At 31.4% G+C, this 19,702-nt stretch overlaps 4 protein-coding genes across 12 annotated transcripts; 3 read left to right on the top strand and 1 right to left on the bottom strand.

Annotated features, from left to right (window-relative positions):
• The first annotated feature begins 202 nt into the window (after window positions 1-202).
• On the top strand, window positions 203-6,542 carry LOC105426612 (tRNA (guanosine(18)-2'-O)-methyltransferase TARBP1-like). Of its 5 annotated transcripts, none has more exons than XM_089070357.1 (12): window positions 203-615; window positions 734-3,638; window positions 3,737-3,811; window positions 3,923-3,960; window positions 4,170-4,386; window positions 4,460-4,612; window positions 4,725-4,889; window positions 4,971-5,156; window positions 5,245-5,422; window positions 5,569-5,807; window positions 6,063-6,199; window positions 6,268-6,542. In XM_089070357.1, the coding sequence occupies exons 2-12, from the start codon at window positions 855-857 to the stop codon at window positions 6,410-6,412; spliced, it is 4,317 nt and encodes a 1,438-aa protein (XP_088926483.1). In that variant the 5' UTR covers window positions 203-615; window positions 734-854; the 3' UTR covers window positions 6,413-6,542. The 5 variants fall into 5 exon arrangements, with proteins under 5 accessions (XP_088926483.1, XP_088926482.1, XP_088926481.1 ...); XM_089070356.1 differs by having other exon boundaries at window positions 207-615; window positions 3,737-3,960; window positions 6,268-6,411; window positions 6,474-6,542; XM_089070358.1 differs by having other exon boundaries at window positions 248-615; window positions 734-1,007; window positions 3,462-3,638; window positions 3,737-3,960.
• Window positions 6,543-8,286: 1,744 nt separating this feature from the next.
• Window positions 8,287-11,891, top strand: LOC148937911 (tRNA (guanosine(18)-2'-O)-methyltransferase TARBP1-like). 4 transcript variants are annotated; one of them, XM_089070367.1, is made up of 8 exons: window positions 8,287-9,155; window positions 9,411-9,630; window positions 9,704-9,859; window positions 9,972-10,136; window positions 10,218-10,405; window positions 10,481-10,658; window positions 10,805-11,043; window positions 11,271-11,891. In XM_089070367.1, the coding sequence occupies exons 1-5, from the start codon at window positions 9,016-9,018 to the stop codon at window positions 10,332-10,334; spliced, it is 798 nt and encodes a 265-aa protein (XP_088926493.1). In that variant the 5' UTR covers window positions 8,287-9,015; the 3' UTR covers window positions 10,335-10,405; window positions 10,481-10,658; window positions 10,805-11,043; window positions 11,271-11,891. The 4 variants fall into 4 exon arrangements, with proteins under 4 accessions (XP_088926493.1, XP_088926496.1, XP_088926494.1 ...); XM_089070370.1 differs by lacking the exons at window positions 8,287-9,155; window positions 9,411-9,630; window positions 9,704-9,859; window positions 9,972-10,136; window positions 10,218-10,405 and having other exon boundaries at window positions 10,485-10,658; window positions 11,309-11,403; window positions 11,462-11,891; XM_089070368.1 differs by lacking the exons at window positions 8,287-9,155; window positions 9,411-9,630; window positions 9,704-9,859; window positions 9,972-10,136; window positions 10,218-10,405 and having other exon boundaries at window positions 10,485-10,658; window positions 11,271-11,403; window positions 11,462-11,891.
• Window positions 11,892-12,006: 115 nt separating this feature from the next.
• Window positions 12,007-18,339, top strand: LOC105426614 (tRNA (guanosine(18)-2'-O)-methyltransferase TARBP1-like). 2 transcript variants are annotated; one of them, XM_089070361.1, is made up of 11 exons: window positions 12,007-12,504; window positions 12,623-15,500; window positions 15,668-15,894; window positions 16,033-16,219; window positions 16,286-16,438; window positions 16,556-16,720; window positions 16,806-16,994; window positions 17,102-17,279; window positions 17,429-17,664; window positions 17,917-18,053; window positions 18,117-18,339. In XM_089070361.1, exons 2-11 carry the CDS (start codon window positions 12,723-12,725, stop codon window positions 18,271-18,273), a joined length of 4,407 nt encoding a protein of 1,468 aa, XP_088926487.1. In that variant the 5' UTR covers window positions 12,007-12,504; window positions 12,623-12,722; the 3' UTR covers window positions 18,274-18,339. The 2 variants fall into 2 exon arrangements, with proteins under 2 accessions (XP_088926487.1, XP_088926486.1); XM_089070360.1 differs by having other exon boundaries at window positions 15,668-15,897.
• A 154-nt stretch (window positions 18,340-18,493) lies between these two features.
• On the bottom strand, window positions 18,494-19,464 carry LOC105426615 (ATP synthase, subunit G). Its single transcript, XM_011637910.2, has 2 exons — window positions 19,304-19,464; window positions 18,494-18,836 (listed from the first exon to the last, which is right to left on the bottom strand). Exons 1-2 carry the CDS (start codon window positions 19,341-19,343, stop codon window positions 18,577-18,579), a joined length of 300 nt encoding a protein of 99 aa, XP_011636212.1. The 5' UTR covers window positions 19,344-19,464; the 3' UTR covers window positions 18,494-18,576.
• Between the last annotated feature and the right edge of the window lie 238 nt (window positions 19,465-19,702).

The following is a 19,702-nucleotide window of genomic DNA, read 5'->3' as shown; positions in this document are numbered from 1 at the left end:
ATAATTTTGAGTAAATATACATATCACAAATATGTATTTTTATTTATTAAGCGCGCGTACAATAAAAAATGCTCTTATTTAAACAATTTATATCAATAGTCGATAACACCGACATTCTTCAATTACCTTCGAAATTAGACCTCAAAATCAGAATCGCAAGATATGACTACTACTGTGAACACAAATTTAATTTCAAGTACAGAAAGTACGATATATATTCAATTTGATGTAGATTAAATCTCTAAGATATAATCTCGATTTAATTAATCTTTCATCTTTCTTTAATATTAAAAATTAGAAAATATAAGTGAAATTTAAGCAGAAGTTAAAATTAAGAAACACTAATGAAAATGAACAATAACGTGGCAATTAAAAATAAAATATTTTATTTGTGCTCCTTCTAATATCATCTGTAACTTGTTTTGTTTTTCTTGTTTCTTATTTCGACAACAGAGAGCGTTATTGCACGGTGAAATTTTCTTTCCTTTTGTGTCTGTGATCCATTCCAAGTTTGACGAAATCAAAACACTCCTCACGTGTAATCTCGGCGTTCGAGACTTAAGTAACTTCTCGAATATCTCGAATATCGAAAGGGAAACAATTAAATTTATAATGGTAAGTAAAAATACCTTTTTATAACTGAAAGTATAGTATTGTGACATAATTATGATTATGTAGATATTTTGTAAACATGCGACTTCGCTGTACTATTAAAATTTCTATACATTTTCAGAATAAAACTGAGAATTTCTACAAAAAATGAACAGAGATTGCACGAAAATAAAGAGTGCCCTTGAACTGCATTAAGAGATTACAGACTTCTTAATAATTTTTATATAATTTAATCGATTATAATGGAAACATACAGAATAAACGAGCAAAGTGAATTACATGATCGTTACATGCAATTTTCAATAACAGAAATCAAATTTTTACCAAATGTATTTAATAAATGTAAGGACGAACTGTATCAAGAGATAATGTCTTTTAAAAAGCAGATGACTAAGGTGAGATTAGATATAGATAAACTCAAGCAATATAAGATGTCGCTATGCTACGAATATCAAATCACATATAGCCAAAACAAAAAACCGATCGAGTTGAACAAAATAGGCAAATATTCCACCATCAAGGACACCTTCCCTAGCATGAGGAAGATTTTCCCGCCAAATTATTTTCGAACCACGTCGCAAATTCTATTGCAGTGTGACATAATCATTCTTCAAATGATACTCTACTTTGATATCAACTTCAGTGTGGAATACACGCAAAATTTTCTTTGCTTATATAACGATTACCTTGCAAACTACAATTCAAGAATTATGTATATGATAATAGTAGAATATCTTTTAGAATTCTTTCGCTTGCGACCTGTTGATCCAGATATGTATAATCCTAGTGGTACATATATAGAGATTTTGAAGTCGTGGATAGAGAAATACAAGAATCCTGAGTGGAAAACATTGGCTTCAATATCTTCCAAGTTAATAGATATTTTTCCATGGAACGATATTGTGCGTCCACTGTGGAAGTATGTTATGCACCTGAATTCTCAACTTGATATACCGTATTATCGTATTGTCACTATTTTGAGTTCCATGGCAGACATATGTTTTTTATCATTCGATTCCGTAAGTTATGTTCAACGTGACATTTATCGTAAGAATACATTCTGGACTTTAATACTTGAGGGATTAGCATCGTCCATGCCACAATGCCGCAAGCAAGCTCTGTACATAATGAAAACAGCGGTCAATTCTTTGAATAAAAATATTAGATCAAATTTAATAACATCGGAATACACGAAGGCAGAAATTACACCTTTCATTTGTAACCAAATCATTATATCGCCGTCGGCGGATTGCGTTAAGGAAAAATTCTTCCTGGTATATGAAGCATTAGAACAAGAACAGGATGACTTGGTAATGCCAGCCTTAACTCACGTGACAGATCTAATAGAAGCGAACAAGAAACACAATATCTGCAAATGTTTCGACATTACGTGGTTGCGGTGCATTTTTGAGAAGGCTCTGAAGCACAAAAACACTCAAGTTACAAAGTGGGGTGTATCACACGTTCTTAAATTAGATGAAGCCATTTTCGATGTTCACTTCTTCGAAATCTTTACAAATACTTTAAACAACACATTTCTCTATGAGTGTCAATCCGTCGAGGATTGTCCTGGAATTGTGGGGGAACTCGCGGAATTTTTCAAACGAGGGCAGAAAAGTAATTTATTTCAGGAATTTATTATGAACGTTAACGACTACGTGTCTGAGCCCATAGCAATATTTTATATAATGCATGCGTTACAAATACTTTCACCAGAGGAGATACAATATTGCGCTTGGCAAACTGATGAATTGGAAAGCATTAAATTATTAGTCGAAGAAAATCTAAGCGAGTCCTCTTCCATATCACATATCGCAGCTCAACACGAACTCTTGCAAGCAATCCCTAATTACATACACCAAATAGACGATCTATCATTACTTGCTGATATTCTAGGTACCTTTTCCTGTCTCGCGAGAGAAACTGATTCTTGGAACGTTATAACGACATGGTTGTCATGTATTTTGTCGGACGAAACAGCAGTAGAGTTTATAAATGACACTTGTACGGAATATTTAACACCACAAACTCCACAACTAAATCTTAAAACATTTGCGATGATGATATGTTTATTACATGATGCTAATCTTATATTCCAGCAGCAAAACAGTGAATGTCCCGCTATAATGTCATTGAATCATTTATTGAATATTTGGAACACGAGTGATGATATCCTCGAAAGAATCAACGCAACAAAATTCATATCATATTTAATAGACATTAGCATGAGAGGATTTCAAAACGAAGACATGTTAAAATTCATATCGTTACATGTAAAAACCACGTTTAATTTTTTAATTGAAAATATGAGAGTAATGTCTATGAAACTGTCATGTAAACAATATAGGAAATATACAAATATTGTAGCCTCGCATCTTAATTCGCTTAGTTTTATATCAGTGGAAGTTACGCGGAACACACAAAGTTACGCAGAAAGATTGCAAAGGGAAAGTAGAAATTTAATAAACGACTTACAATCGAATTTAAATCTAGTCGAATTTATGCAATATCTATATGGACTGCACATCTTATACCTCTCCCAGGAAGTAAACGCGAACTGTTTAAATAATTGCAGAAATTATATTTTATATATATTGACGATGTCGATGAATATTTGTCAAAGTCGCCACGTGACAAATTTAAGAAGAGAAATTGTAGCAGAATATCTCTTGCTCCTTTCGAAACTCATATATCAGTATCTCGTAAATAATTCTCTAAGGACTCTGACGATTCCGATTCATAGGTTGCTGTTTTATCTGCTACAATTCTCTAAGTTTATACAACTAAAAAACATCCCTGATATTGCAAATATATTAAGAAGAATAATTGATAATTTTTTGTGCGAACAGAATGATGAATATATGGACAATGTAAAAATTGTTATGGGTATTTTTGATGTGAGCTTGAGTCGTATTGTGGAGAATAGAGAAGATAATATCTTGTGGGCAGCGATACAAAGCCTTATGCAAGTTATCATTAACAATAATTTTTTGCGCTTACCTGATGCGACAAATTTCATAAAAAATGTAAGCCAAAAATTTACTCGAAAAAAAAAAAATATATATATATATACACGTATCGTTATTTTTAAAATATTACTCTATGAATCAACTTTGTTTTACAGCATATCCATTGTTTACTGACGAGAAAAATCCCAAAATTAAATATGATAATACTTTCTACACTGGCACACTTGGAAGTAGGTAATATATTACAATTAGAAGAACTATTAGCAACTTGTCTCTTTTATGGCATTATGTATCATAGTGACGATAGTGTTGAATATCATCATAATTTGTTTATCGCCAAGCATTCAAAACTGGATTATTCTGAATATATCTTCAAGTTGTAAGTATTTGTTTATTGCTGGATGCATTGTACTTAACGCTCGCAACGCCCGCGATTTTTTTTTTTTTTTCTTTAATACTTGATGAATAACATAAAGTGATTCTGAGAACGTTAAATATGATGTAGCCGGATATTTATATTCGAATGGTTTAATATATTGCTTTCAATTAAAATAAATTCTAAATAATGCATTGATGTTTTCTTAATAGAGATTATAATAATTGTGTCGCAATTAGAGCAGAGACGATTCTACTGTTACATAAAGTACTTAGCCATTCAATAGGGTACGCGGAAACATTCGCGCGGTTTGTAATCAAAGCAATGGTACGTGAAATCAACTGGCAGTTGTACAAACACTTGCCTTTATATAAAATGCAATACAGACAAATGCAAATATTATTAATATTGGAACCAGTCCTGAATAAAGTAAGCTAAACTTATGATTAGTTAAATTGTCTTTTACGCGATTACAATACTAATAACCGATAACTGATTATAGGAATTGATTCTTCTGATATACAAAAACTTGTGTAATTTTATTTATGCGGAAAGTAATCATTCCAGCGTGAGACTGATGCAGGAATGGTTGATGATACGAATCTTGGCAAAGAATAGCGATCTGCACGAGGAACTATGGTCACTTTTTGAGAAAGTAATAGAAATGAATTTTATAATAATATAATAACAAAAGCTTTTCAAATCTTCCTGTTTTCACGGCATTCAATAAATCAGTATATATTCAGTATATTCTCATATATTTTCAGAGTATAAAAAATCAACCGAGCTGTACAATTTCTTTGGCAAGCATTGTCTATCACGTTACAAAACTCTTGTCAGACGATAATCAGAAAATTTTTATTGAAACAGCACTGCCGTACATAGAGCGGTGTTGTTTCGTGCAGCAATGTAATGCGCGCATTCATAATCAGGCAAGTAAAGTTTCAATCAAGTATTAAGACAAATGTATCTGTACTATACTATTTTCATCATGATTTCTTTTCTATATATAGTTTATTTTGAAACATTTATATGAATTAATGAAGTCAATATACGGCGATAAAAGCGTGTCGAAATATAAATATATATATCAAATCGCTGTTACTAGTTTGCATAGAAATTCGATAGAAAGTTCAATCAGAATACAAGATGATTTTTACCTTTCCCATTTTCATCCGATCAACCATTATAGCTTGCAGGTATACGCTGATTTGTTTTCAAGAAAATGGAATTAATAAAATGGAATTAATTTCGATATTATGGTATACACTATTTAACATTTTTTAGACTATTTTCTATGAATTCCCACGTTTGACTAATATGAATTTCGATGAATGGATTAGTCCGGATGTGTTCAAAATGTTGACGTTCAATCGGAGTGATAAACATCCTCTGCGGCTGTATAACAAAAATTCATTGCTGTCTGATACTAAATCTTCCATTTATCTGACAAAGTTATTTGCAGGTAAATTAAAAAGCAATAAATGTATTGCGGTACAAAATAATTATGTTTTCGAGTAGTACACGAGAATTGTTTGAAAGTAAAATTCCGTACCTATCTGATGGATTATTGTGATATTCAGCAAAAGATTGATCTCTCAAAATCTCCAGATTTAGACGATGTTTCCGGAATGATTAAGGAGCTCATATATACGCTGGATATAGAATTACAGAAAGGCCTAATAATTATAGCATCCTTCGCCGATCAACCATCAAATTTAGACGATATTGCTAAAATGTGTAGGACATATAAAATTAAGACACTAATCGTTATGAATACAGATTGCGTGAAAAATGAAGAACTTGAATATCTTAGTGTATCTGCTGATAAATGGTTAAATATAATACAGGTATTTCAACAACTTCTTTATGAGGTCTATAGTTTTAATTGTTAACGTCATGACTTTCAATAGCATGATGTAAAAGAATCTTATTTTTTTGAATCGTTGCATAATTTTTATCTTTTAAAACCATTAAAAATAATTCAGAAATATCTTTTGTTAGAATATTTTAAATATTTCTTTGTTTGCAAGTTTATCAATTGTAATAAAAAGAATATATACGGTTGCGTTCAAAAGAATATATGTATATTAAATTCTCTAAAGGTGGAGCCACGTGAATTACAAAAATTCTTGTTGGACAGAAAAAACGCAGGATGGTCCTTGATTGGTATTGAAAGAACAATCCATAGTGTAGATATCAAGACGACTCCGTTGGAGAAAAAGACAATTTTCATTTTAGGGTAATTAAATCTTGACTTATATATAACATGTTTCATCGCGGCAAATGTATATACAAATTTGTTTGCAGAAACGAGAAGAATGGTATACCAGTAAACTTTATACCTCTCTTCGATAAATGTGTAGAAATTCTACAAGTAAATACAAAATGCCCATTGAGTGTTCACTTTACCACTGCGATATGCATATATCAATATATAAAGCAGACGTCATAGCGCTGCACCTTGCACTACGATCACGACTAGCTGATGACATTAATATAAAGCAGATGTCATAATAATTTTGCGAGTTAACAAGATATATGTATTTTTACTGAAATAAAAAGTTTATTATTGCAATCACAAATGCCATCTTTCTTATTTTAAAGGAGTTCTGAATTGATGAGTTTAAATGATTTAAATGATTTTTTTTAGAATGAAATTTTAAATTAGCCAAGATATATATACATATTATTTGGTTTTTTTTATAGTGGCAATAATTATTAAAAGTGAAATATTAGACCTTTACTTTTACAAGCGGATCTATAATTTAGAGGGTTGTATATGTGTGAGATTGGATACACAATATATCATATTCAGCCATGTGCTTTCAAATATTCCGTTTCCGACATAGAAGCAAAAATATGTTCTCATCTACTAAAATAATGGCAAATAGTCTCATATTGTGACATTAGGATAACGATTGATCTGCCAACCCATAGGAACAATCTTGAGAATTCTGGATATGTACTGGGAATTGCGGATATGTTGTTTAGTGTCTATGGCGTCAGTTCTTTAAAACTTTCGGTTAAATTTTCTTGCTACCAACTCTAATCGATTCTGTGCCTTGCGCTGTGATCACCATTAGCTGATAACATCTAATGCATGTACAATCGCGATGATATTATCAGTCCTTCCTATGCAGTAAGGAGCATACATGCACCAACAAGTGAGCGATCGGATCGTGAAATAAACGAGGAAGAACGAGAGGAATAACGGGAAAATGATTCGAATGATTGGTAGTTCTCGTGCGATAATTTAATAAACTCGGTTTACTTTCTTAAGACTGAAATAACCGAAATTGTCTGTATTCAATCCATTCGATTCACGAGCGTAACGTGATGAGAATTCGGTTGTTTTTAGCATTGAAGGCATTTCGATTACGTTCAGATTCAAGGAATAAAAAAGGAAATAATAGGAATATAAAATTTAAGAGAATTAGGAGTGGAAATTTACCTTCAATACTTTCAATTTAGTAAAAGAACATTGATATTTCTTGATATTTCTTAATTGAGTATTAAACAAGGATTCTTAGAATAAACATGTGTGAATAGAAATCGTATCAATCAGATAAAAACCCCACGTGATTCAGACTAAAAGGTTCATAATTCTAAATCTGATTTCTTCAAAAATTTTTAATTTAGGAGATGAAAATACGAATCATATACCTCAATCTTACAAGTCATGTTTTCTATTATATATCTTTTATATCGTGATCTCTTTTGCAAGACAAATTCACGAAGAGAACTCGTGGAACGAGAAATTTCCTTAAAACGTTCTTTCGCATGTACTCGTTCTGCTATTATTAATTGGAATGCTGTTTCAAGTTTCGATATGTAAAGACATCACAGCAAATATAACGCAATGTTAAATCGAATTATATCTTCTGAACGCATTTAATATGGAAAATCAGGACTTCACATTGAAACGATTACCATTGAAATATTTGCCTAGGCAAAATTGACATAAATTTTATGTAAAAAATTTAGTTCTTGACTACGACCAAAATCAGAGTTATCTTAATATATATTTCTATTTATACTGTAAATCATTTATAATGTAAATCATCTTTAATCGCGGATTAATTCTTGTTGGTGCATGTATGCTCACTTTTCATCTTTTTTATTTTAAAATTAAAATGAAATAAAAGATAATTAGAAGTTATAATTAATTTATATTAATAAAAGAAATAGATATTAGATATGTATATACATACATATACACACACACACACATATATATATATATATATATATGAGTTTGTAACATTTAATTTTATGTGATATATATACATACACATGAATATAACTTATGGTATTGTAAGAATTAGACGACCTTGCACATTTTGTATCTCTCCCAGGAAATATACCCAGATTGTTTGAATAATTACAAGAAAGATATTTTATATATATTGTCGATGTCAAAGAATATTTGTCGAGATATCAAAGTGGAGAATTTAAGGGAAAAAAAAATTATATCAGAATATTTCTTGCTTCTTTCGAGACTTGTGTATCAATATCTCGTAAATAATTCTCTAAAGACACTTGGGACTTCCATTGGTACATTGCTGTCTTATCTGCAACAGTTTTTCGAGTTTTTACCAGAAAATGTACCTGAAATTGCAAAAATATTAAGAATAGTAATTGATAAGTTCATGTGCGAAGAAAATAATGAATATATGAAGAATAAAGAAACTTGCATGTTTATCTTCAAAAAATATTTTACGTGTATTATGAATAATGAAAAGGACAATATTTTCTGGACAGCGATACAAAGTCTTATGGAAGTTATCATTAACAATAATTTTTTGCGCTCACCTAACGCGGCGAAATTCACAAAAACGGTAAACCGGAAATTTATTCGAAAAAAAAGATGTATATATACACACATATCGTTATTCTTAAAATATTAATCTATAATAATATTAATAATATTAATATATAAATCAACCTTGCTTTACAGCATATCTCTTATTTATCGAAGGGAAGAATCCCTATGTCAAAACTAAATACGATAATACGATAATAGTTTCTAAACTGGGACACTTGAAAGTAGGTAATATGTTAGTATCAGAAGAACTACTAGCAACTTGTCTCTTTCATGGTATTATGCATTATTCTGCCCACGAAGTTTACGATCAGGAAGATTTGTTTATTATCAAGCACTTGAAACAGGATTATTCCGAGAATACTTTCACGTTGTAAGTATTTGTTTATTGATCGATGCGTTCCACTTAACGCTCGCAACGCCCGCGATTATTGTTTGTTCTTCATTAATACTTGATGAATAAGACATGAAATGATTCTGATATGAACATTAAGTGTGATGCAGCCGGACATTCATATGCCGGATATTCATATAAAAGATTTAATATATTGCCTTTAAGATGTTGCCTTTAATATATTGCCTTCAATTAAAATAAATTCTAAATAATGCATTGATGTTTCGTTAATAGAGATTATAATAATTGTGTCGCAATTAGAGCAGAAACGATTATAATGTTACATAAAGTACTTAGTCATCCAGTAGTAAAGGACGCAGAAACATTCGCGCAGCATGTAATCCATGAATTGATACAAAACAAAAACTTGCAATTGTACGAACGTTTGCCCTTATACAAAGTGCAACACAGACAAATGCAAACTTTATTAATATTCGAACCAGTCCTGAATAAAGTAAGCTAAACTGATGATTAATTAAATTGTCTTCTACCCGATTACAATATTAATATACGATAATTGATTATAGGAATTGATTCTTCTGGTATGCAAACACCTGTGTCATTTCATTTACACGGAAAGTAATCCCCACTCCAGCGTGAGATTGATGCAGGAATGGTTGATGATACGAATCTTGGTAAAGAATAGCGATCTGCATGAGGAATTATGGTCACTTTTTGAGAAAGTAATAGAAATGAATTTTATAATAATATAATAACAAAAGCTTTTCAAATCTTCCTGTTTTCACGGCATTCAATAAATCAGTATATACTCAGTATATTCTCATATATTTTCAGAGTATAAAAAATCGACCGAGCTGTATGATTTCTTTAGCAAGCATCGCCTACCACATTGCAAAACTCTTGTCAGACGATAATCAGAAAATTTTTATTGAAACAGCACTGCCGTACATAGAGCGGTGTTGTTTCGTGCAGCAATGTAATGCGCGCATTCATAATCAGGCAAGTAAAGTTTCAATCAAGTATTAAGACAAATGTATCTGTACTATACTATTTTCATCATGATTTCTTTTCTATATATAGTTTATTTTGAAACATTTATATGAATTAATGAAGTCAATATACGGCGATAAAAGCGTGTCGAAATATAAATATATATATATCAAATCGCTGTTACTAGTTTGCATAGAAATTCGATAGAAAGTTCAATCAGAATACAAGATGATTTTTACCTTTCCCATTTTCATCCGATCAACCATTATAGCTTGCAGGTATACGCTGATTTGTTTTCTAGATAAAATGGAATTAATTTCGATATTATGATATACAATATTTAACATTTTTAGACTATTTTCTATGAATTCCCGCGTTTGACTAATATGAATTTCGATGAGTGGATTAGTCCGGATGTGTTCAAAATGTTGACGTTCAATCGGAGTGATAAACATCCTCTGCGGCTGTATAACAAAAATTCATTGCTGTCTGATACTAAATCTTCCGTTTATCTGACAAAGTCATTTGCAGGTAAATTAAAAAGCAATAAATGTATTGCGGTACAAAATAATTATGTTTTCGAGTAGTACACGAGAATTGTTTGAAAGTAAAATTCCGTATCTATCTGATGGATTATTATGATATTCAGCAAAAGATTGATCTCTCAAAACCTCCAGATTTAGACGATGTTTCCGGAATGATTAAGGAGCTCATATATACGCTGGATATAGAATTACAGAAAGGCCTAATAATTATAGCATCCTTCGCCGATCAACCATCAAATTTAGACGATATTGCTAAAATGTGTAGGACATATAAAATTAAGGCGCTAATCGTTATGAATACAGATTGCGTGAAAAATGAAGAACTTGAATATCTTAGTGTATCTGCTGATAAATGGTTAAATATAATACAGGTATTTCAACAACTTCTTTATGGGATCCATAGTTTTAATCGTGACTTTCAATGACAAAAGCAGTTCTTACTTTTTTGAATCATTGCATAATTTTTATCTTTTAAAATCATTAAAAATAATTCAGAAACATTTTTTGTAACAAGGTTTTAAATATTTTTTTTTGCTTGTCAAATTTATTCGTGATAATTAAATGTTCAAAAGAATATACGTTATTTTAAATGCTGTAGGTAAAACGGCATGAGTTACGAAATCTTTTGTTGGGCAGGAAGAAGGCAAGGTCCTTAATTGGTGCTGAACAGAGGATAGTGTAAATCTGATGACGATCAACTTATTCGAAAGGAAGACAATTTTCGTTTTAGGGTAATTCAATCTTGACTTATATAAAATATTTCTTCGGCTGGTATATATCTGTTTGTAGAAATGAGAAGAATGATATACCAGCAAATTTCATACCTCTCTTCGACAAATGTGTAGAAATTCTAGTAAGTAAGAAATCTCCACGTCCATTGAAAGTCCATTTTACCATTGCGATATGCATATGGCAATATATATAAAAAAATCTGCGTGAATAATAAATTTATTTATAAGAGAAGTGTATTCTAATGAAATAAAAAGTTTATCATTGCTATTACAAATACCATCTCCTTAGTATTTTATAAGAGTTTTGAATAGATCACGCTTTTAAAATTTTAATGATTTTTTTTTACAAGTCGACAGTATTTAATTTTATGTAAAATTCTGTAGCTATATAATTACTGTATAATTACTGTTCGTGTCCGATTATACAAATGATAATTATAAAAAAAGATATATAATTGTGCGCCAATATACATATGCATCATAAATAATTATTTTTGTTTACTAAGCTTGTACAATAAAAAAAGCATTTAAACAATATTTAAACGATCATAAATTTCTATCACTAGTCGATAACATAGACATTCTTCAATTACCTCCGAAATTATCAAAGTCAGATTCGAATCGAAAGATGTGGCTTCGGAGCACTTGAATATTTGTATATTTGTCTATTTCTATAGAACCATGATTATAAATTTGTTTCATTCCGAGAGTGTAGGAAATAGGACATATATATTCAGTTTGATGTAGATTAACTTTAATCTAGATTTAATTATATTTTTTTTAGTATTAAAAATTAGAAAATATAAAGAATAAATTAAACAGAATTAAACTTGATGAACATTAAAAGTGAACAATAATGTGGCTACTACGCATGACACTTTTGTGCTCCTTCTGTTATCCATAACTTGTTTTGCTTTCCTGTTTTTCACTTCGACCTGAGAGAGCATTTTACCGCACGGTAAAATTTTCTTTCCTTTATTCCCGTGGTCTATCACAAGTTCGACGAAATCAAAACATTCATCACACGTAATCTTGTCGTTTAAAAATTAAGTAACGAATTTCATAAATACGAATCGAAAAGAAGCAATTAAGTTTATAACAGTAAGTAAAAATTTGCTTTTTACAATTGAAAATGTTCTTATAACTGTGATAATGTAGATATTTTGTAATTGAAAATGTGAGACTTCCTTATACTTTACAAATTTCCACATACTTTCAGAATAAGACTGAGAATACTTGCGAACAAAGACAGCGCGGAAAATTACCGGATACTGCGTTAAGATATATCGTAGATTTGTTAATAATTTTAATTGATTACGATGGAAACAAACAAGATAAACGAGAAGAGTGAACTACATGATCGTTATGTGAAATTTCCAATAACGAATATTACACTTTTATTAAGTACAGTTAATAGAAGCAATGATCAGCTGCGTCAAGAGATAATTGATTTCAATGACGAGATAACAAAGGAAGAGTTAAATATAAATAATCTCGAGGAGCGCAAGATGTTTTTATGTTACAGATACCAAACCACATATCACAGCCAAAACAAAGAACAGAGCGAAATAAGCGAAACGGATAATAATCTTACTGTAAGTGATATTTTTCCTAGTATGAAGGCGATCTTTCCGCCACATCGTTTTCGAAGCTCGTCGCAAATTTCGCTGGTGTGTGACATAGTCATTCTGCAAATAGTACTCTACTTTGATATCAGCTCCAGCGTGGGATTTGTGCAAAACTTCCTTTGCTCGCATCAGGATTATCTGATGAACGACACTTCTAGAATTATGTATATGCAGATAATGGAACATCTTTTAGAATTTTTGCGCTTGCGATCTGTTGATCTAGATGTGTATAATCCTAGTGGTACATATATAGAGATTTTGAAGTCGTGGATAGAGACATACAAGAATTCTGAATGGAAAACATTGGCTTTGATATTTCCCAAATTAGTAGACATTTTTTCATGGGATGATATCGTGCGTCCATTGTGGGATTATATCCTGCACGACGTATATCCCCAACCTAATGTATCGTATTGCCGTATTCTCCCTATTCTAAGTGCTATAACAGACACATGTTTTATACCATTCGATTCCACAAATTATGTTCTACATGATATTTATTATAACCGTGCATTCTGGTCCTTAATATTAAAGGGATTAGGAGCGTCCTCGTCACAATACCGCAAGCAAGCTCTGTACATAATGAAAACAGCGGTCAATTCTTTGAACGAAAGTATCAGATCAAATTTAATAACATCGAAAGGCATGAAGGAAAAAATTACACCTTTCGTTTGTGACCAAATCGATATATCCCCGCCGATGGACTGCGTTAAGGAAAAATTCTTCTTGGTATATAAAGCGTTAGAACAAGAACAGGATGACTTGGTAATGCCAGCTTTAATTCACGTGACAGACCTAATAGAAGCGAACAAGAAACACGATATCTGCAGTTGCTTCGACATTGTGTGGTTGCGGTGCATTTTTGAGAAGATTCTGACGCACGAGAGCACTCAAGTTACAAAGTGGGGTGTAGCACACGTTCTTAAATTAGACGAAGCCATTTTCGATGTTCACTTCCTCGAGATCTTTATAAATACTCTAAACAACACACACCTCTATGAGTGTCAGTCCGTCGAGGATTGCCCTGAAATTGTGGGGGAACTCACGGAATTTTTCAAACGGGCGCAGAAAAGTTATCTATTTAAGAGATTTGTTAGACACATTAACAAAAACACTGTCTGGGAGCCCTTAACAATATTTTACGTGATCTACGCGTTACGAATAATTTCACCAAAGGAGGCACAATATTGCGCTTGGGAAACCGATGAATTGAAAGCCATTAAATTATTAGTCGAAAAAAGTCTGAGCTCGTCTTCCTCGATTCCAAGTACCGCGTGTCAAATCGAACTCTTGCGAGCGATCTGCAATTACGTACGCCAAATAGACGATTTGCCATTACTTGCTGATGTTCTAGCTACATTCTCCTGTCTCGCGAAAGAAACCGATTCTTGGAACATTATAACAACATGGCTGTCAAGTGTTTTGTCGGACACAGCGGCGGAAAAGTTTATAGATACTTGTGCAGGATATTTGAGACTAGAAATGCCAAGACTAAGTCTAAAGACATTTGCGATGATGATATGTTTATTATACGATGCTAATTTAATATTCCAGCAGCAGAAGGGTGATTGCTCCGCTATGGAATCGTTAAACAGTTTACTGCATACTTGGAACATGAGTTTTTATATTCGCAAAAACATCGACGCAGCAGAATTCATATCCCATTTAATAGATATTGGCACGAAAGGAGGCCATTGTGAGGGCACGTTGAAATTCATATCGTTACACATAGAAACCACGTTTTGCTTTTTAATTAACAAAATGAGAGTAATCTCTACGAAACTGATGTTTCAAGATTATACGAAATACACAAATATTGTATCCTCGCATCTTAATTCACTTGATCTTATATCAGCGGAAGTTACGCGGGACACACATCGGAGTTACATAGAAAGATTGCAAAGGGAAAGTATAAATTTAGTAAAAGACTTACAATCGAATGTAAATATGCAATATCTATATGGACTGCACATCTTGTACCTCTCTCAGGAAGTACGTGTAGACCGTTTAAATGATTACACGGAAGATATTTTATATATATTGTCGATGTCGATGAATATTTGTCAAAATATCACAACGAAGAGGAATTTAAGAGAAAGAATTGTATCGGAATATCTCTTGCTCCTTTCGAAACTTATGTACCAATATCTCGTAAATAATTTAGAGACATTGAAGACTACCGTTGGTACGTTGCTGTCTTATCTGCAACAGTTTCTCGAGTTTGGGCTGCTAAAAATCATACCTGAAGTTGCAAAAATACTAGGAATAGTAATTGATCATTTTATGTGCAAGGATAATAATGAATATAGAAGCAATACAATTTTAATATTTATTTTCGAAAAGTGTTTTACGTGTATCACGGAAAATAATAAGGATAATATCTTTTGGACAGCGATGCAAAGTATTATGGGAGTTATTATTAGTAATAATTTTTTGCGTTTACCAGATGCTGCAGAATTCACAAAAACGGTAAGGCAGAAATTTATACGAAAACACGAAGAAATTTATACGAAAACACTTAGTACACACGCCCGCGCGCACGCGCCATATCCATACGTGTGTGATGAGTGTGTTGTTGCATATATACATTTTTTTTTTTTAATATTAAACGCTTATGAATCAATTTTGTTTTACAGCATATTTTCACCTTATTGTGCAACAAAGTCATTTCTTTATCGAAATTAAAATCGATAATATTTTCAAGGCTGGTAAACTTGGAGGTGGACAATACGCTGAAGTTAGAAGCGCTATTAACAGACTGTCTCTTTCATTTTGCTATAGATCAGTGTAATGCCAAAATTGATTATGCTCATTTGTTTATTGCCAAACACTTGAACAAGTATTATTCCCAAAATATCTTTACGTCGTAAGTATTTATCGATATGTAGCATGATATTCATATTGGAAAGTTTTAATACATTGTCGTTATTTAAAGAAATTCTAAATAATTGATATATGTAAATCTAAATAATTGATATATGCATTGATGTTCTGTTAATAGAGATCATAATAACTTTGTCACAACTAGAGCAGAGGCGATTATACTATTGCATAAAGTAATTAGCTATCCAGTAGCGAAGTACGGAGAAACATTCACGTTGCAGATCATATATTCATTGGTACGAAGTAAAAACTTGCAACACAGACAAATGCAAATTTTGTTAATACTGGAACCAATCCTGAGTAAAGTAAGCTAAACTTATGATTAGTTAAATTGTCTTTTACTCGATTATAATATTAATAACTGATTATAGAAATTTATTCTTCTGGTATACAAAAACTTGTGTAACTTTATTTATACGGAAAGTAATCACTCTAGCGTGAGACTGATGCAGGAATGGTTGATGATACGAATCCTGATAAAGAATAGCGATCTGCACGAGGAACTGTGGTCACTTTACGAAAAAGTAATAGAAATGAATTTTATAATAATATAATAACAAAAGTTTTTCAAATCTCCTTGTTTGCTTCACGGCATTCTATAAACCAGTATATATCTTCAGTACACTCTCATATATTTTCAGAGTATAAAAAACCGACCTAGCTGTACGATTTCTTTGGCAAGCATCGTCTACCATGTTGCAAAACTCTTGTCAGACGATAATCAGAAAATTTTTATTGAAACAGCACTGCCGTACATAGTGCGATGTTGCTTAGCGCAGCAATGTAATGCACGCATTTATAATCAGGCAAGTAAAGTTTCAAACAAATATTAAAACAAACGTATCTGCATATGCTATATTATTTTCATCATGATTTCTTTTCCATATATAGTTCATTTTAAAACGTTTATATGAATTAATGAAGTCAACATACGACGACAAAATCGTATCAGAATACGAATGTATATACCAAGCAATTGTAATTGATTTGCAACAAGAAAATTCGACAAAAAGTTCAGCCAGGATACAGAATGATATTTACTTTTCCCATTTTCATCCGATCGAACATTACAGCTTGCAGGTACACGCTGCTTTATTTTCGAAGATAGAATGAAATTAATTTCGATAATATGGTACACTATTTAACATATATACTCAGAATACATATATACTCTTTAACATTTTTAGACTATTTTCTATGAATTCCCGCGTTTGACTAATATGAGTTTCGATGAGTGGATTAGTCCGGATGTATTCAAGAAGTTGAAATTTAATCAGAGAGATGGACATCCTCTGCAGCTATATAACACAAATTCATTGCTGTCTAACACTGAATCTTTCGCTCATCAAACAGAGTTATTTGCAGGTAAATTAAAAAAGCAATAAATGTATTGCAAGATACAAAATAATTATGTTTTCGAGTAATACACGCGAATTGTTTGAAAGTAAAATTCCGTATCTATCTGATGGATTATTATGATATTCAACAAAAGATTGATCTCTCAAAACCTCCAGATTTAGACGATGTTTCCGGAATTAAGGAGCTCATATATACGGTGGATATAGAATTACAGAAAAGCTTAATAATTGTAGCATCCTTAGTCGATCAACTACCAAATTTAGATGATATTGCTAAAATATGTGAGACATTTAAAATTAAAGCACTAATCGTTACGAATACAGATTGCGTAAAAAATAAAGAACTTGAATATCTCAGTGTATCTGCTGATAAATGGTTAAATATGATACAGGTATTTCAATAACTTCTTTTTGGGGTCCACAGTTTTAAACGTTGTTAATCTGTAACTTTCAATAGCATGACATAAGGAGACCTCATTTTTGTGAATCATTGCATAATTTTCATTTTTCAAAATAAATATTAAGAATAATTCAGAAATATTTTTTTGGGCAAGATTCTAAATATTTTTTTATCAAGTTATCAATTGGAATCAGGATATACGATTGTGTTAAAAAAAATATATACGGTATTTTAAATTCTCTAGGTAAAATCGCATGAATTACAAAAATTTTTATTGGACAGAAAGAAGACAGGATGGTCCTTAATTGGTGTTGAAGAAACACCCGATAGTGTAGATCTGATGTCGATAACATTCAAGGAAAAGACAGTTTTCGTTTTAGGGTAATTAAATCTTGACTTAAATAACACATTTCAAGGCGCGTCTATATACTGATCTGTTTGCAGAAACGAGAAGAATGGTATACCACCGAATTTCATACCTCTCTTTGACGAATGCGTAGAAATTCTACAAGTAAATACAGAACTTACACGTCCATTGAGTGTTCACTTTACCACTGCGATATGCATGCATCAATATATACAGCATATGTTAAAACAATAATTTTTCAAGTTTATATGATAAATATGTTTTTAATGAAATAAAAAAATTTATTATTGCAATCACAAATGCCATCTCTTTGATATTTTGAAGGAGTATGGATTACTTTAAATTTCAATGATGAATTTTTTGTAGGGATTAAATTCAAATTAGCCAAAGTATTTATACACATTCACACCATTTATAATTTTTTATAGTTGTAATAATTATTGAAAGAAAAATGTCTAGTTTATACTTTTATATATTTATGAGCGAATCTATAATTTATACACGGATTAACTATATGAGATTGAATACACAGAGTACTTATACATCATATCCAATAAGATGTCGTTTTCCAATACATTCTCCGACATAGAACCAGCAATATATTTCAGCAGCCACTAAGGTATTGATGATAGCCTCACGCACGGTGACTTCACGATAACGACCGGTCCGTGCACTGTGGATCAATCTTGAGAATCCACTGCGAATTGCAGAAATGTCTTTGAATGTGGGTGGTGTCAGTTCTACTTTGGCATACTGCGCCCATACTTGCAGCATGGGTTTTGCCTGAGTAATACCAACTGCAATTCATATGTATTATTTATTTCTCTCTAATCTTACAAATCTATGTATTTATAACAGAATAAAAAAAATTTACATTTGCAGTAAAAATATAAAAAATAAGAATATTTATAATAAAATTTTAAGTAAATTTTAAGTAAATCTTATAATTAATTTACGTATGTACGTTTATCACTTATGAAAATGTTATATTCATTTCTGTGCTGTCAAAGAGACATAACCTTAACAAAACACAAAATTCAAAAGAAAAATTCAACAATCGATGAAATATTTAAAATATAAAAATATCGATGTGACATTTTTATTATAGATTTACACATGCGAAAATAATTGTTTTGTGAACATTTGATAAGAAATAAACGTTACATAATATACTACACGGGCAAGAGCAAGGTTAATTTTCACTTGAAATAATCGTGGAAGAAAACTTCGCGCAACGACAAAATGTTTAAAAAATCGTCCGTACGTCTTACTAATTCAGTGGATTTTGTGACGAGCCGCGCCATCGTCTGTTCACTTTATTTTTTAGAAAAGAAAGCGATAAACAGATTCCCGATGTTCGACAAGGACTGGCATCGACTTCCGTTCTATCACAGTAAACTGAATATACTTTCTCCGTCTATGTCCCTAGAGATAACTATAAGCTAAAAAAGAACACATTATGAAACTGTTCGAAATGAAGCTTGATAAAAATGGTTCGATTATTTCCTAGATTTCTACTAATTTTTTTAGAAAAATAGATTACCAACGACAAATAATTTTCGCTAAAATTCAATTCTATATTAAAAAATAATGTTAATTTGCCAATTTAACATAAAATTTTCTGATTGATTGGTCCACATCGATTGGCTGTGATTGGCTGTTG

This window comes from Pogonomyrmex barbatus, unplaced genomic scaffold, assembly GCF_055798465.1.
Source record: "Pogonomyrmex barbatus isolate J1 unplaced genomic scaffold, ASM5579846v1 scaffold10, whole genome shotgun sequence".
Taxonomy (NCBI): Eukaryota; Metazoa; Arthropoda; class Insecta; order Hymenoptera; family Formicidae; genus Pogonomyrmex; species Pogonomyrmex barbatus.
This window is presented reverse-complemented; position numbering and strand designations above follow the sequence as displayed.

Bases quoted from the DNA above. Each gene is read 5' to 3' on its own strand.
- LOC148937911 (XM_089070367.1), top strand. From the start codon at position 9,016: ATGTTAGTATCAGAAGAACTACTAGCAACTTGTCTCTTTCATGGTATT. The intron at 9,156-9,410 runs GTAAGTATTTGT...TTTCGTTAATAG, and splicing joins TCCGAGAATACTTTCACGTT to AGATTATAATAATTGTGTCG. The intron at 9,631-9,703 runs GTAAGCTAAACT...AATTGATTATAG, and splicing joins TCGAACCAGTCCTGAATAAA to GAATTGATTCTTCTGGTATG.
- LOC105426615 (XM_011637910.2), bottom strand. From the start codon at position 19,343: ATGGCGCGGCTCGTCACAAAATCCACTGAATTAGTAAGAC. The intron at 18,837-19,303 runs GTACGGACGATT...TATGAATTGCAG, and splicing joins ATCCACTGAATTAGTAAGAC to TTGGTATTACTCAGGCAAAA.
- LOC105426614 (XM_089070360.1), top strand. From the start codon at position 12,723: ATGGAAACAAACAAGATAAACGAGAAGAGTGAACTACATGATCGTTAT. The intron at 15,501-15,667 runs GTAAGGCAGAAA...TTTGTTTTACAG, and splicing joins CTGCAGAATTCACAAAAACG to CATATTTTCACCTTATTGTG. The intron at 17,280-17,428 runs GTAAATTAAAAA...CAAAACCTCCAG, and splicing joins TCAAACAGAGTTATTTGCAG to ATTTAGACGATGTTTCCGGA.
- LOC105426612 (XM_089070356.1), top strand. From the start codon at position 855: ATGGAAACATACAGAATAAACGAGCAAAGTGAATTACATGATCGTTAC. The intron at 4,890-4,970 runs GCAAGTAAAGTT...TTCTATATATAG, and splicing joins ATGCGCGCATTCATAATCAG to TTTATTTTGAAACATTTATA. The intron at 5,808-6,062 runs GTATTTCAACAA...AATTCTCTAAAG, and splicing joins AATGGTTAAATATAATACAG to GTGGAGCCACGTGAATTACA.